Consider the following 17922-nt stretch of genomic DNA (forward strand, 5'->3'; position numbering starts at 1 on the left):
AAGCAGGACCTTAACATTTAAAATGAATTTCCTTTAAAAATTAATACACTGTTTGGGAAGATATGTGGGGCTTGCAGTAGCATACTTGTGTTGATACCAAAAGAGCTATATGCGTTTCAGAACAAGTAATTTGATTTAAGTGGTATCACATTTACATTATAGTTTAACTGACAATAAATCAGTTCAAGTATCTTACTCTAGTTTTACTTTATTACTTCTTCAAACTACAGCTTTTAAGTATGGGCATTTTTTTTTAATTTATCAGTGGGTTGGGGGGGAACATAAAACTGAAGATTTAGGTGGTTTAAAATATTTTTCATAGCAGGACAGTCTCACATGCTCAATAAAATTGAAAAATTAAAAAAAAAAGGGGGGGCAACTTGCATGCCTCCCTATAAATTACCATATATACACAATTTTAAAACATAGTTCACTAGAAGATAACTATTCTGTCACTACTGTCAATTTGTTATACATAAGGTTTTGATTTTCAAATGGCCATAAGTGCATCTTAGAGTAAAGCAAAGTAAAGTAGTGGATGGAGGCAGAAGTACTGCTAGTGTTGAGATTTAAAAATTAGCTGCTGCTTCCTGGATGGAGCCAGCTACTTCAGTGTTTCTTAATCCTGTCCAGCCCAAGACACACTTACATTAATAAAAAATGTCTGTGGCACACCTGTTAAAGCATTTCCCGTGCCCATACTTATGAGTTCATTGTAGCTCATTGCCGCAGCAAAATCCCTGTTCAGAGGTTCTCAAACTATGCATCCCCCATAGCCAACACATGCAAAGTAGATGAATTTCCTTCTGCTCAGCTGGTTCTCTCTCTCCCCACAGCCAACACATGCACAAGTCTTCTGTAAATATCTCATTGATGTAGCTGATTTGTTAGTGCTAGGCGGCTGGAGAGCTTTCTTCTCATTATTCCAAAATTCTAGCAGCACACCAGGGAGCTCCTCACGGCACGCTGGTGTGCTGTGGCACACTGATTGAAAAGTATTAAGCTACTTGATGCATTTTCTCCTTGTCAACTAACAGGGAGTTCTAACCTTTGCATGGAAACTTTTTTATACTTATAAAGTAAAAAAGATACATTGGCATTGAAATCTTTTTCACAAGCTTCTAAACAGTGTTCTCAATAACTTCTGATAATAAACACTGCAGGCTATTGATGCCCTACATGCCTTATTAAAAACTGCTGCCTTTTCATTGAATGTCCCCATGTGCTTTCAGTATAAGAAAGGACGAACAACTGCCTGATCCATCTGCAGTATACCACTGTCTAACTTATCATTTCTCCTCTTTAATATAAGCAGCCAGAATCTTTTAAATCTCTCTTCATACTGAAGTTATTTCCATGCCTGTAAATAATCTTATCACTGCTCTAAAGCACCTGTTTCTGCTTTTAAGATACAGTACTCCAGGGGGGGCATATCCTTGATTTAATGACACTTTAGTATCATTTTCTATTGACACAGCATAATACTGTATACTTTAGACCAGTAGTTCTCAACCTTCTTCTTACCAGGACCCATTTGCAAAGGTTCATGGCCTGTCCTGACCCACAATCCCCTGGCCCTGCTGGTGCATGGCCCACAGTCCCCATGCTGGTGTCCCTCTCTCCGAATCCACAGCCCACTGCCCCCCCACCCCCACCCACCACCCCTGCAAGAGGGGCCTCCAGCTTGGGCCACAGCATGGTGGCTGTGGTGGCTCTGGCTCATGCGGGAGGCAGCCCCAGTGTAGGCTGGAGGGAGGAGGAAGGGAGGCATGTGGCAGTCCCCTGCTATGCCACACCAAACCAGGTCACAGCCCCTTCTGCCTCCCAAGCAGCACCTCCCAGCTGCCCTACCCCCCACGAGCACCCAGCCCAGCTTCAAACCTCTTCCCCACTCCTGTCCCCCTCTGGACGGGGCAGGCACCTTTCCACTGCCATTCTGTCCTGCCACAGTCTCGGTGCTTTCCTGGGATCAGCATTTCTCAACCTGTGGCTCACAACCCTCTGAAATCTTCTTGAAACCCACTTTTGGGTTGCAACCCCCAGGTTAAGAAATGCTTCTTTAGACCTGGCCTGCATATCTGACAGATTAATATTGCTGACAATAATGTTCAGATGTTTTCCTCAAGAAACTGCAGTTTAGATCTGGAACTCACTAATATGTAAGAGTAGCTCAAATTATTCTTCCCAATGTAGGTGTTGCCTAGCTTTTGCAGCACATAATTTTATTTGAAATCCAGCTGTTCATTCACCTAACTTGGTTAGATCCCATTTCTAAAGCTCACTATGCCCTGCTCTTGACTAACTTATATAACTAGATTTTCTACCAAGTATGCCATGCCATAGTTCAAATCTTTTTTCTGGTTTAATGGATTTATTTATTTTTTTAATTAGAGGAAACATAATCTTAGATGTAATATTAAAGTAAGTCCATATATAAACCACAACAATAAAATACAGATTTATTAGAAGGAAATTTTCCATACTTAAATACCTGTTTTCCCTCTTTTAGGTTCTATGAAAAATGCACATTTTTAGGTGACTTTAAAATATGTTTTCTCTGCAAGATTGGCTACATCTGCAACCCTGAAGGGGAAAAAAAGCAACTGTAAAATGTCCATTACCACACATCATTTATTTATATACCAAGTTAAAAAATACAAATATTTTATTACAAAAAATTATCAAACAGCTGTGTACATACAGTAGTATTGTCAATAGCCAACATGTCAATGTACAATTAATTAACAGTAATGTGACAGTGATAGAAAAGCATCGCTCAAGATAAACAAGAATGGCATAATATTTTGGCAACTGTAAATAATTACCACCCTGCAACAACAGATATTTCAGTTAGGAGTAAAACATCTAACTATTAATGGTGGGACAATGAAAACAATTTTTGCCATGATAAATTAAAACAAAACGTATCATTCTTCCTTTCTCCAAAAAGAATCTCAGAACAATGGATAGTAAAGTGCACAAGGCCACTAGGAAAATTATTTTTCTATAATCCCACCTGTTATTTTAGATGCTCTAAACATGTACTGTAACACTACAGGGATTCTGCCCTTGACACCTTGAAGGTAAGCTTTAACATACATCAAACTTTCTGAACTGCATTAAATCATTCTAATGGAACTAAACTACTAAAAATATGAAACATGCCATTTGAGAGCTGTGTTAGTTTCTCCCAAAAATACTATTTCTGGGAATAAGTTTTACTTCTGAAAAAATATAATAATATTTGCTTCATAAGACTATAGATCAGACAAGTCCAGTATGTAATAGTACTTGTAGCTAATTGTTTACCATTTACATAATAAACCCAGGCACCTGTGCCCTCTGTGGTTGACATAAAATATAAGTAAAAACAATGCTGTCTCCTTTACATGGACTTTATGCTAGAATTTTAAAGTAACCTGAAAAAGAAAACCATCAGTTTGGTTACTATAAACTAGGTTCCTAGGCTAAGAAAGTGCTCCTCAAAAATTTATCGTAAAATATTGCCTTTATTTTTTACAAGTAGTATGGGAAAACTTACAAAAGGTTACACACCAACACTAGCAAAGCTGTTCAGGGTCTCAAGTTTGAGAAATTCTGTTCACATCAGATAAAAGAATACTTATACCATTGCAGACTATTCAGAAGCAACATCTGAGCAGACCCACCAACACCCACAAGACAAGTATGACAAGGTCACTGAACATATGAAAATAAATTGCTAGTAAAAGTGATAATTGCACAGTTACCACACACAATCTAGCCACTACTAATAAAAGCAAATGTTTTGTATTTTAAATATACAGTATTTAATGAGGAGTTCTTAGCCATTATATTTGAAGGGCATACTTCATATCTTAGGCACTGGACCCAATTTAGAGGTAAAATGTCTGTCAACATGATTAAATGTCACCACCTATTCAAGGACATCCATATGAAGCTTTACATACAGCACTACAAATACACATTGGATATTGCCATAAAATTAAGGAGAATACAAAACGTTATTAAATACAGCTTTCATCCCATGGCACATCAAGCATAGTAACACCACTTATTACACATGTGGTTAGAAATGGTCAATTATGATTATGTTTTATTGAATACTTTCCTTTTTGCAGCTGGGAAATATATAGTTTGGACTTGCTTCCATCCGGCCTCTTAAACCAGACTTCATCGTGGTTAATTGTTGTAATGATAGCACTAAAAGAAAAAATTAGATTTTAGCATTCAAAGTTAAAATCGACTATACTATAAACCAATGGATCAATCTCATTGCTGAGTATCATAGCATATAATTGCTTGCATTCAGAAATGCCAAGCTCAGAAAAAAAATACTGACTGCCTCCTTCATACTTTCTCCATTTTTGCATTCAATAAAGACATGAATATATCCAACTCACTACATCTTTAGTAATAACTTTTCACTTAAGTGTCTTTGTGCAGTACAATGGATTTTTATTTTCATTTGTCAAAAGGACATGCATCTTTTGCCTTAAAGACCATTCAGAGTAAAAAATAGTAAAAAATATATGCTTGCCTCTGAAATCTTTGTAAAATTATTGTCACTGTCCACCAGCTTATAGTGGATTCCTTCACAAAAACTTAACAGGTCAAAGCCAAGATGCTTTTCAGTAGAGAAAAAGTTAGGAAAAACTTATGTTTTTAACTGTTAGCCAGTATAACTAAACAGGAAAGAACAAAACAAAAACAAAACAACTGAACACCCCCACTGAACACCCGGCTAACCAACTTTTACATGAACTATTTCTCCTTGCATGGTTTCCTTAGTTAAACATTAGTAAGACTATTTTCTGGAGCTGTAGTTTTCTAAGTTTTCAGGCGCGCTCTATTCTCTTCTTTGAACTTTTGCATAAAGGACTGAAACAAAACACGGAACTTAATTGTCTGTGGCATGCAGGCTTGGTCATTATTACTTTGACAAACAAGCAAACCAAAGAGAACTGTATCGGTCTCTGTATCAGATGGGCACCGATATAAAGAAAATTTTCTGTATCAGAAATCGGCCCAGTGCGGCCGATAATTTGTCCAATAAATGCCCATATGCGCGCACAGCCGCAGCGCAGCACATAGGCAGTGAGAAGCAGAGCTCGCAGCTGGTAAGTCTGGCGTGGTGGAAGAGGAAGAGGAGGGCACGGGGGGGCAGATCAAGGCCCCCACGGTGAGAGAGGGTGTGGGGTTGGGGCTGCCCAGCCGGGCTCAGGGTGGGCACAGGAGTGGGGGGGCAGCTCCCACCATTGCTCCTGCCACTCTCCTGGGAAGGCATGGGGGGCACATGTACCACCGGATCTGCGTGGGCTGGGGCAGGGCAGGACAGGCTGGGGCTGGGCTCTTCCTGGCCAGACAGATCTGGGGGCATATGCCCCCCTCCCCACCCCCACTGCCCTCCCAGACAAGTGGCAGAAATAGTAGCAGAAGCCACCAGACGAGCACCAGACAAGCTGCTCGAGGCAGCGAAAGCCACCCCCCACCCCCGTGACGAGCCATGCCTCCATCCCATGCCCACCTCAGCCCCAGCCTGCAGCTGCAGCCCACCCCACACCATGTACTTCCTGGGGGCACATGCCCCCCCAGCCCTGGACAAGCTGCTTGCAGCTCTGTCCCACGCCCCTCTCTGGCCCGGCTGGTCAGTGCCTGCTCCTGCCCCATTCCCTCCCTCACCGCAGGGGCCTTGATCTGCCCCACCCCCACACCTCTTTCCTCACCTTCCACCACACCAGACTTACCAGCTAGATGCAGCTCTTCAAGCTGAAGAGCTGCATATCGGAAAATCGGATTGGTATCAGCTGATATGCTTCCTTAAAAATGAACAACCAGTATCAGCCCCAAAAATCTCCATCAATGCACCCCTATAAAGCAGTGCTGTCCAACGTCCAAGTGGCCAGTGGCCATACACCCTGTGGGCTGCACCAGTAGAAGACATGGGCCCCCTGGGCCACATGCTGTGTAGGTGCCCTGGGGTCCCCAGCTGTGGGCTCCCCCACTGAACTGCACTTCATGGCAGCCCTGGGCCATGCCATACCACCAAACTCCCTGGGGCAGGGGCAGGAAGCGGAAGACAGAGGAGGGAGGGGGAACCTGGAGATCCTAGCTACTGCTGCAGCCAGCGTGATGGGGAGAGGGAAGACGGGGAGTCCAAATGGGAGCCCAGGGGCTGCAAATTAACCCTTTGCAGGCCACATGCGGCCCCAAGGTCACCAATTGGATAAGCCCGCTTTAAAGTATCAGGATCCAGTGCAGGAAGGAAAATGTCCCCTAAGTTTCACCCTCAGAACAAATTCATATAGTGCTGAGCTCTTCAAATATAAGGACAGCAATTTCACTCACTATATGAAAGCAATTTCACTCATGGTACTGGAAGTAGAAATAGCATGTGCAGAGGTAGCTCAGACCTCTCTGCACAGCACTACCTTATGCTGCATAGATTTCTGGTACATAAGATACCACCAGTGATAAATGTGCTATGTCTGCACAGCAGCACAATGTGCTATGTAGACATACCTCTACCATCTTAAATATGGTATAAAAGTCTAGATTTAAGAGATATAGTATTTTTTTTTAACCAGGGGTCAGCAACCTTGTTAATAGCAGTGGGCCAAAATAATACTGTTATGTCTGTGGCAGGCTGGTGCTTCCCACCCCACTGCCACACTGCTGTCAACATCCAGGCTTTGCTTTGCTCTGGATCTGACCCACAGGCCACAGGTTGCCAACCCTTGGTTTATACTATTATTTACGCATCGGTTATCAAAGATCTGTGTGTGTGCCATTAGGCAGCATTTACATAGTTAGGGAAAACAAACAGATGTCCTGACACAGGCAGTTTATTTTCTGAAATAAACCAGTAACAAGTAATTGAGAAGGCAATAACGCTCGACTGAAACATATACTCTCCACTCTGTGTACACATATATTACTGTAAATGAGAGAAGGCAACAAAATGACCTTTACCTTGCAGGGCATTCATCTTTCTTATCAATACATATCGTCTGTCCACGACCATACCATTCTCCATCATAATACAATCTTCCTTCTTCAGACCTAGCACTGTGCATATGTTTTTCTAATTTGACAGGTGCTAAAGCAATGAACAGAGACACCATTAATACTGAACCAGCAGAAGTTAGGTTCACAAATAAATTATCCACATACTATCTACATCTGTCCTTCAGGCAATAAAAGTTAGGAAAGCGAAGAGGAAAGGTGTGCTGTTTTTTTATTTCCTGTTGTACTTGTTTCCATGAAAAACACTGTTCGTATTTTCAGAAAGAAAAAGACATCATCAGATCTGCAGCTGTTTTATACAGAATGAGAAATCTGCACGGGCAGACGAACACGCAGCAGCACACGGCTAGACGCAGAGCGGGGGGGGGGGGGGGGGGCCAGCCAAACACTTCCCCCCCCCCCCACACCTGGCCAAGAAGACAGCGCCTGTGCAGCAGCACAGGATGGTGTGTGGCGGTGCTCCATCCCCATGGATATCCCCTAGGGCCTTTGCAAATACCCCCAGTTGACAATCCCAGATATATGCATTCACCAAAGGCCCATTCCTTCTGTGAGTATTTTTCTACCATTTAAGTTAATAATAACATTAAAAAACATCTTTTCCCATCTTGTACATGTTGTAAAACTAATAAAAGCACAGGATGTAAATTTAAGTCACCAGCCCTGGTGCAAAAGCATGTGCTTCATCAAGATCTGAGAGGAAAGGTGGCAGACTAGAGCCCTCTGCCCTCTTCCTTCATTATTGCACTCTACAAATACATGTAGTCTCCAGAGGAAATGTGTGCTGTTGTGTTTAAATATTATTTTGCAAAGCTAGGCAATACTGAAGTGTTTTTGTGACTTACGTTCTGACTTTACTCTGTGTGGCCCCAACGTAGCCATTGCCTTGAAATACAAAGGAAGAAATCAAGTTAGTTACTTCTTCAGCAAGTAAAGCTTTTTGTAAAACTACTTCATTTCAGTATAATGTATTTTAAGATACCTGCATTTAAGATACCTGCATTTATATGCATCAGAGCAGTCTAAACAAACACTGCAAAGCACTGACTAAATAGCTGAATAAAAGCATATACAGTACAATATGTACAAAGAACTCTCTCTTAATTAGCTTTTATTGTAAATAAAGCAAGACGACATTTTATTCAAAAATGTATAACTGATTTTATATCTATGCCAACTGAATCTAAAATTACATAAAATGACTAAAACCATCTTATAATTGCAAAAGATGCAAAGATTGCAAAAAATAAAATGCAGTAGAAACAAGCTGCTATTTAGGTTCTTAAAATACTCTTATAATTGTATCCCACTGCATTCTATAAGTTTCTTTGTGTAATCTGCTTCACCTACTCTAGACTATATATGCACTTGAGGGTGAAATCTTTTCTATGAGCAGGTGTCTGTTCTGCTCAACTCCTATGGTAAGTAAAGCAAAGCAGTCTCCAACCTGCTTTTGCTGAAGCTTGACCTGTGCTGGATTTGCCTATGTTGTACCAGTTGCAATGGTACCACTTTTTTGCTTTGTTCATCTTCATGCACCTCTTCTCCTCTCTCTCCCTCCCACCCAGTGCTTTTTCCTCACTGTTTCTCAGCATTTTCCTATCTTTTGTTTTCATCAGTTTATTTTGCTTTCCCTCCTTTGGTTCCATAGGAAAGGGAGGAAGGCAGGCGTGCAGTCAAACACACCCAGTTTTACATGCAGTTTAAAGCAACCTGTTTACAATAAGAAGTGTGGATTCAGCATCATAAAGTTTTCTCCACATCAAACTTCTCCTTCACTCGCATCTCCTTGAAGTAATCTGGCACACTACAGATTGGAAAGCACTGCTTTTACATCCTAGTAACCTGCTACTTCCTAGGTTTCATTCATGGTACTAAGCAGGAGGGAGATTTGGCCACCAAGAGATGTAGGAAGAATGGAATTTTGCTTACAGCAATGGTTATTAAATTTTTTAGATTTGAGACACCCCTGGATAAATTCAAGGCATCTTTGGCAAATGCCAGCTCCTAGTCTTCACTCTATTTTTGACTACAGAAAAATAAATAGAGCAGTTTTTCTGCTGGAAACAACCCAGACAGACCACAACTATGGATTTCTTTTTTAAATATCTTGGTTTATCTTGTGAATCATGTTGGCAAACCTAACACTGCTACCATTATGTGGCACCCTGCAGCACCCTTGAAAGGATCTCAAGGCAAACTAGGGTGCCATGGCACTCTGGTTGAGAATCACTGGCTTACAGAGAGTTTGTGGCAGAACTATGGAATGATTAAAGTAGAAGCATAGGGAAACAGTAAATAAGCTGATTTTACTATTAAAGAGAAGTTACTATGTTGATTTATACATAGGCTTTCAGATCAACTTTTTCTAATGCAAGTGAAATTCTACAGTACTTCCTCGCAACTACTGCAGAATGCCACAGAATCCAGATGTAGGTTTAGTTTATTACTGAATTTGCCAGAATATGAATTACTCATTTTAGAGATATGGAAACTAAGGTCTACAGGTTGAGCGACATGGCCAAGACCAGATACATCTACCTCAGATCTAGTTTAGAACTGGAACCCTATTTCCATGCTCTAGCTACTAGACCAGCGGTTCCCAACCTTGGGGTTGCAACCCCACTTGGGGTCGCAATGATAAAAAATGGGGTTGCGCACTCCCATGGAGGGGAGACTTATGCGTGGGACGGGGGCAGATGCAGGCTGGCCGCTGCAGGCTTGGGACTCTCTGCCCTGCTGCCCTCCCCACCAGGGCCTCCACAGCCAAGCTGGGCAGGTAGGCTCCGTGTGCCTGCCAGGAGCCGCATGCTGGCTGCACCACCATGGCAAGGCACCCCCTGCCTGCCCAACAGTAGCGGCGGGGGCACAACTTCATGCCGTCACTACCACTACTGGTGGGTGGGCAGGGGGCGCCTCACCATGGCAGCGCAGCTGGCATGAGGTTCCCAGCAATAGCACCAAGCCTCCTTCGCATTCCTGTGCCAGGTCCCCCCTGCTGGGCTGCAGAGGCCCTCAGGGGGAGGGCAGTAGGGCAGGGAGCCCTGAGCCCACAGTGGGCAGTCCGCATCCTCCCCACCACTGGGCTCCGCTCTGGCTGTGCTGCCCACAGGGGTGGGGGGAAGGGGGACAGGGGAAGCTACACTCCGTGTTCTGCTCCAGCCACAGCAGCTGCCACCTCCTGAGGAATAGGCTGAGAAGAACTGTAGTAGACCCGCATTAAGAATACTGCCTTGCAATATTTTGGTTCTTAAATTTATTGGAAATATATTTATATATTTGTGAAAGCCATAACAATTGGAAACAATGCTGTTGACATTCATCCTTCAGTCATACCTTCCTTATTGTTGTCCAGTCTTCAAGTATATCGAGGTCCTGTAACATATAAACTATATAGGGGCGTTAAAAAGTTAAGGAAATTGCTTTACTAATAGTGAAACTAGCATACAATATGTACAAAGTACCTTAACAACAACCAGAAATGAGTATGGCTCTATACTTAAGACAACCTGATTTTCCTCTATGAAAAGGTTTCTGGCTTTGTGGGTAGCACAACAGTAGATATGACCTGCTTCAAAGTTAGCAAGGCTTTCCAATGGCATTCCCTATAGGAGTAACTTATTGGATCATCATGATGGAAGAATAGTTAGTGCTCAAGATCCAACTGGGAGGAGCTATCAAGGGGGGTTTCCCTTGAGGTCCCTTACTGTTCAATATCTTCATTAATGAGTGGGAGGATGGAATTGAGTGCATGTTAATTACATCTGCAGATGATGCCAAAATGCTGGGGTAGAAGACTTTTTTAAAGAATCGGATATTCAAAAAAAAAAAAAATCACCTTGATAAATTAGGAAAATGGTCTGGAATAAAATTGGATGAAATTCAATAAAGAAAAGTGTAAATTCCTGCACTTAGGACAGAATAATCAAATGCACAGATGACATTTGGGGAGTGATTTTCAAGGTTGCAACAATGAAGTAAAGGATTTGAGGGCTGATATGGACTGCAAGTTGAACAAGTCAATGGTGCATTTGTAATAATAAACTAACATTAACAGTTTAATGTTAACTTGTTAGCAGTGAACAAGTTAACATTAAAAAAAAAAAGAAAAAAAACTAATAGTCTGTTAGAATGTATTAACAGAAGTGCTGCATGAAAGCTACAAAAAGTGATCCTTCCAATCTACCCAGCTTGCTGAAGCCTCACATAGAGAACTATGTCCAGTTTTAGACACCAAACTTCCAAATAGACACGGACAATTGGAAAGAGTCCAGCAGAGGGCAACAGAAATGATTAAAGGTCTAGAAAACATGATGTGTAAGGAAAACTTGGAAAAACTGGAAGTTATTTAGTTTGAAGACAAGAAGACTGAGGCAGGGATTTGTTAAGTCTTGAAATACAAAAAAAGTTTTGTTATAAAGGGCATGGTGATCAATTGTTCTGTGCCCAGGGAACAGAACAAGTAATAATGGGCTCACATTGCAAAAAGTCCCTTAAGTTAGATATTTGGAAGAACTCTGTAACTATAAGAGAAGTTAAGTACTAGAATTGATTTTGGAATCTTCATCATAGTCTAACCTGTCCTTAAAAACCTTCCAACATTTGTTTGGGATGATTTAGGCAGAATGTTTTTACATCAAGCTGGGTGAGAGGGAGTAGAAGGGGGTGGATTAGATATTTTTCTGATGTATATAGTCTGTACTTGAAAAAACCAAGATAATCCTTGTTTCTTGTATGGCAAAAGAAAAAAGAATACATCATGATGAATTAGTTCAATACCTCATGGACAGCAAGAATCTAACTTAGCCTCCCCAGTGCAGCATTAAGCATAATAAATAGGGATTCATTTAACTCTTACCAAGAAAAAACTATTTTTGCAGATCTGTCCTGGCATAAAGAGCCCATTTCATGGACATTTTGTGGCGGCCCCACCCCTTGATGCTGATTGGTGGAGAGGCCCCAGGGGCAGTTGCTATCTTGACTGCTGATTGCCCTTCATCCAGCCCCACCCCTCAGCACTGATTGGCAGAGAGGTCCCAGGGGGGATGAGAGCAGGGAGGAGGGGCAGTCGCCATCTTATCTGTTGTCCCTTTTGTGCTGTCTCACCAGCTGGCATCTTCCCCTCATTTTTTGTTTTTTTAATAGTGTGGGCAACCTGTATTTCACAACTTCCATGAAAAAACTACAAAATCCACAAGTTAGGTAGATCCCTAATCATAAGTACTAGTCTATGGAAAAAATGTTAAGGTAAAAAAAAAAACAACCCACAAATATCCAAAACTCAGGAAATAAAGATTTAAACACTGAAAGCCATGTCAAAAAAATATCAGCTTTGGATGATAAATTGTTACCTACTACACTACAAATGTTGCAAAAAATATCTTACTGGGATGACTTTACAATAAGCTTCAGTTCTTTCTGTCACTAAAAGTTCTATCAAGTATATCAAGCATGCCTGCTTAAAGAAAAAAACATTAAAATTATTAAATTTTGGAGTTAAGTACTTCTGAGCTTAAAAGCACACTAGCTTTAAAACAGTTCAAGAAACTGATCTGGACTGATGCTTTTAATACCCACTACTAATTAATTCTTTAAAAACTTTGTTTTTATTCTAGACAAGATCAACAGAACAACTGAAACAGGGTATAAGATTCCAAATAGCATTATATGTAATGATGTTACCTGGCAAATATATGACTAGAGAGAATTTATGGACACAGAGAATAGTTGATTACCATTCTCTTTGTAAACACAATTTTGGTACTTGAAGACCTACCAGAGATTATTAAAATAATATTTCAATCTGAACTAAATTTCAGGTATTGTTCATTTCCTGAAACAACTACTTCACATGCAGACTTGACATTAAAATCACTAATAATTTACTGAATGGAGTTTTTTTATACATATTAAACAAAAGTCACCGGTGTAGTTTATACACTACAAAATCTGACGCTATTTAGCTTACACCCCAAACATTCAGCACCTGATCATCCTTCATCAAGGAATGAAGAACTTATATTTTCTCACATGCTATTTAATTTCTTTTAGGAATTTCTACATTAAAAGACCAGAGTAAATTTACACGTGAAAAAAGTGATCAACTACCATTTAACTTTCTGGCACTAGCTGAAAGCATCTCCATTAAGCTACATTTATAATACTGTCTTAACTTAGGAACAGTCATTGTTATTCACTATCATTAAGATCAACCATCTTTCCAGGAAATATTTCAGTAAAGCAGCCATCCCAATTCAGTGAATCTCAATTAAAGCACTGATTAGAATGTGCAGAAGAATGAAACAGACATTCTTTTAACACTGGCTGGGGGCCAAAAGCAGGGAAAAGAACTCTGCTGGTGTCAGGCTTTCATTTGGGTTTGGTGCAGTGTTAGATGGCCTTCAACCCAAGAACCACTATTGTTGTTGGCTCCTTTGGCTGTAAACAAACATCTTATCTGAAGATTGATCTCAGTCAAAACCAGAAACAAAAGAGAAGTGGCATAGACTTTCATACAGGTAGCCCTTCCAAAGTGGCACTGCTGTTTAGTGAAAGGGGCAGGGCACATAGCCTGACAGGCTTGTCCCCAGAATGACTGGCAGTTAACTTGAACAAATCATTATTAACAACAGAGGTACACAACATTCATCCCCCTTCCCCCACCATACTCTCTCACATAATCCACAGGTATTTAAAGTGGAACAATGGACTGGTATGTTTGTAGGATCCCAAAACAGAAGGCTTTCTCCTGGGAGAAAATGCTAAAAAACTGTGATTATTTACATGGCTTTGTAAAATTGGAAAGGAATATATAGAACCCTTTCCCTAGTAGCTACACCGGTACATAATGGTATATGTTGACTCAATCTGAAATATGCAGTTAATCATGCAGCCTACATCTGTTTATACTCTTTGGGTGCCTATCCACAAGCAGCGAGGCCACTCCGACACACTATAATTACAGTGCAGAGCACATTCAATTAATCAAGTCCGCTGGAGCCTGATAATTACCGTGCTCCAGCAGACTCCAGCATCTCGTGTATCAGCATCCCCTTCTGAAAAATGGTGGTGGGGGCACTTTAACTAAAGCTCATTCACCGTTTTTCAGAGCAAGGACGCTGATACTTGAGATGCTCCAGACACTCCTCCCTCCACCCCACTCCCACAGCACGTGTATAAATGCCCTTTGAGCTTAACCCTTAGGATTCAGTCACCTGACCCTCTCACCTCCTCCATGCAAGGGGGAAAAAGGGTACACATGAACTGTAGCTCAATTTGCTAGTGCCTAGGGTCCCTCAGCCCTTCCACCAAGTTAAAAGCAAGACATCTCCCTACCCCTTAATTTTAAACATTAACAATCTTGACCTCTGGAATGTAAAACATGCAACTGAAGAGTAACAGAGGACTCTTATACTGAAGTAAATGAAGAGGAAACTTAAGAGAAAGCCACATAAAAACACCTATCCAGGAAGAGCACAATAAGGAAATTACACTACCTAAAGTTACATCTTTTATCTTCTATCCTGCTTTCTCCTCTATCATTTAAATTAAACCTTTGTCACATTATGTTTCCTCACCTTCCTATCATGTACAGCCCAATATCAAATTCTGTCTGAAACCAAAAGTATGCTCAACACTGAACAAGTCTGTCCCAGAGGTTTGCAATTTGAAGGTTCCAGGTTTGCAGCATTTACACACACAAATCTCTTTTCACTCCCACCTCTAAACTATGGTCCAGAAATGAAAACCATTTCAGAAGCCTCTTTCTCTAGCCTCCAGGCTTATCAACTTGCTCTTATTCATGTCACTATTTGGATCACTTTACTAACTTCCAAGTTATTCGCAAAACCAAGTCACTAATCATTACTTTTGAGGCACAGACCAAGAGACTACTACCTTCATTCTTTCTTCCCCTTTATCAAAATGTCTCCCAAGTCAGCCTCCTGAATCATTCATTTTTTCTTCTTTTGCTATCTGAGTACTGTACCAGGTCAACCGCATGCTATTAAGTCTTTCTTTAGCTTTGTATCCATGGCAACCATCACCTACAAGTTTAAATTTATTTTTTTTAAAAGCCTATTAGTCAAGTCACTAAAATAATGTATAACCTTATCGTAAAAATAGCTCTAAACTCTTTAGAAGGTTATCCACTCTTTGTCATCTTACATAATATATATGCAACTGTGTCAAATTCAAGATCCCAAATTTTGCCTTTGCAAACTGCTGATTAGAGCTGGTACAATGTATCAGTTGAAACAAATGGCAGCATATCCTTAACTGAAATGTTAATATACATGACTACTACTATTTTTGGAAATAAATGCCAAATTAGAAGGAATTAAAAACAGTAACTTTTGCAATCACTCTCACTAGATGAACTAGTTTTCTGGCAGCAGAAGTCTTATTCTGGATTGTCAAAATTATATAAAAGGTGACTTATCAAACAGTCTACCTACCGTGAATAGCATTAAGACTGTATTATTGTCTCAGCAGGTCATACAGCAATAAACTATGATGTTTGGCAAGATCAGCTTTAAAAAAAACAGTATCACCAAATAACAATGATAGAGGAAGGATATCTGATACAACAACAGGTTTCTTTTTATCTGGACTAAATGGATCCTTCCTTTTCTTCCTAGACTGTAGTTCATCATTCCATAATTCTGAAAGAAATACAGTCAGAAACCTTCTATTAGTTGAACATTTTTCCATGAATTTGCATGTTTAGTTTTTAAAATAAAAAATTGAGACAATGCTACAAATCATTTTTTGATGCTTCAGAGACTGCAGTGTCATGCTTCATGAACCACAAAGTGACACCTCCTGATTTTCATCTTCTCAGCCCAGGATATATCAAGGGTGTTCTTCTTACTTAAGACAGCCACAGTTAACTCAGTGGTCTGTCAAGACTTTGAAAAAAACTGAACCACTGCATGCAAAGAGCCCAACAGAGACATGTCTGAGATGGTGATGCTGCATAATGCCTGCCCACACAACAGCTTACACAACACAGAGGCAGAAGCAATCCCATTATTTGGATGGACTGTGCTGCATCATCCTCCACACAGCCTGGTGGAGGAAGGACAGACTACAAAGGTAATTTTCACAATGAGCTGGAGGCTGTGCAGCAAGAACAAGGATTTTACAATAATGGGTACATGCCCTTGCTCAAAAAGGCCAATGAAGGAGACTGTGTGAGCCCACCAACACCAGCAGACTCTCCCTATGCATAAAGGCACGTGTTTGTGCCCAAAAGCTTGCAAAGAACAATTTTTCCAACTATTTAGTAGGTCTAATAAAAGATGTCACATTTACCAAAAGAAACTTGCCAGCGATAATGTACACATTTTTCATTAAATTTTAATATTTTTTCAATATTATTTGGCTGAGAAAAACTTGGAGACATAACCTTCTGACTTGGACCTGGTATTCTCAATTTTGTGGCCATTACACTTTTACCAACAGTGAAAAATTAACAGTCTCAGAATAAGAGGCAAAGGATGCTGAACGTTCCAAAATAACATTGTATATAATTTTAAGTTTGGTCAGACTTAGAATTAAATCTAGAATGCAATTCTAAATAAGGATTCTAGAGTATAACAAGGTCCACAGATGGATTAGCTACACAACAGACTACAACCAGGGGCTTACAAATCTTTCAAATTCTATTTACCTGAGGTAATATCAATACTATGCCTGTCTTCTTCAAGTCTTCTGATCTTCTCTTCTAATTCACTTTGCACAGTATCATATAATAAGAGCTTTTCACTCTGGAAAAGGCAAGAATTAAACATACAAGAATGCATAATGTTACCTAAATGCAACTGACATCAATGGTTTAGAGCCACATTTCCCAAGTTCCTCATCCACAGGTTTTGTCAGTGGAAGAGCCTAGGTACTTAAAGCAAATATTTATTACAGATATATCAGGCTGAATACAAGATGTTCAGTGATCAAAGATAATAACTTAGTGCAATGGATAAGCATGCAAGGCAAAAAAGCTAGATCTCCAGAAGTACAATCTCTACTCTGACACAAATGCATACTTTTCTACTACGACTAATGATAGAAAACTCAGTGGTGAATAGTAAAGGAGGTCTACTATGGATAGAGGTGTACTCCATTAACTTGTTTTTTAAGATCTGAAGCAAATATGGAATACAAAGAGCAGCGGAAACAATGGCCTATTGAACAGATATTTCAACTGTAAATTATTTTGAGATCTGAACTTTGAAACAATACATTTGCTACCCTTTTATCTGGCTGACAGTCTTCTGAAAATAGACAAAGTATAAATGGTAATTAACTTCTGGGTTTTCAGGGGAGGGCCTAATTTGTTTTAACTGCATGATATTTTAATGACTTCCAGAAGGACTAAGACAGTTACAAGAAGACTTAAGATCCATGTTGGTAGCTGTGTCCTATTTTATATACTACTTGGGGCAGTTCAATGACCTGAGAATATTTTTGCCAGTCAGCTTCCAACAGACATGTTAAAGATTTCACTGGAGTATTTCTTTTATGCAGGAAGGAGGCTTGATCTGAGTCACAAAAGTACATTAGATTCAAATACTAAGAGATACCTGAATTGGAAAGAAGGAAAAGCTATTAAGGAAATGCAAGATTAGCAGCTATGGAAAGTCATCAAATAGGAAAGAAAACAAGACAACTCAAGTCTTCATTAAGAATAAAATGCTAATGTATAAAAAAAAAAAAAAAAAAACTTGGGGGGAAAAAACCCCAAAAATTTAGTTACAACTTTGTGGGGGTGGGACATAACTATTTTTGTGGGGGAGAAGAGAGACAATAATGGAGATTGAGTGTATTTAAATCCTATTATGTTTACCATCTTTTTCAAACTTACAAAATATTTAAATTCCAAGGAAGAGCACAATG

General features: G+C 40.1%; 1 protein-coding gene across 1 annotated transcript in view; it reads right to left on the reverse strand.

The window, feature by feature from the left end:
• Positions 1–2593: 2593 nt before the first annotated feature.
• Positions 2594–17922, reverse strand: part of BRMS1L (BRMS1 like transcriptional repressor) — a 31712-nt gene continuing 16383 nt past the window's right edge. The window contains exons 7-12 of the mRNA XM_025201795.1: positions 16700–16796; positions 15606–15689; positions 10363–10427; positions 7872–7911; positions 6973–7099; positions 2594–4203 (exon numbers count right to left, since the gene is read on the reverse strand). Of these exons, the coding sequence (XP_025057580.1) occupies positions 4080–4203; positions 6973–7099; positions 7872–7911; positions 10363–10427; positions 15606–15689; positions 16700–16796 (537 nt within the window). The 3' untranslated portion in view covers positions 2594–4079. The remainder of the gene's footprint in view (positions 4204–6972; positions 7100–7871; positions 7912–10362; positions 10428–15605; positions 15690–16699; positions 16797–17922) is intronic.

Source organism: Alligator sinensis, unplaced genomic scaffold, assembly GCF_000455745.1.
Source record: "Alligator sinensis unplaced genomic scaffold, ASM45574v1 scaffold280_1, whole genome shotgun sequence".
Taxonomy (NCBI): domain Eukaryota; kingdom Metazoa; phylum Chordata; order Crocodylia; family Alligatoridae; genus Alligator; species Alligator sinensis.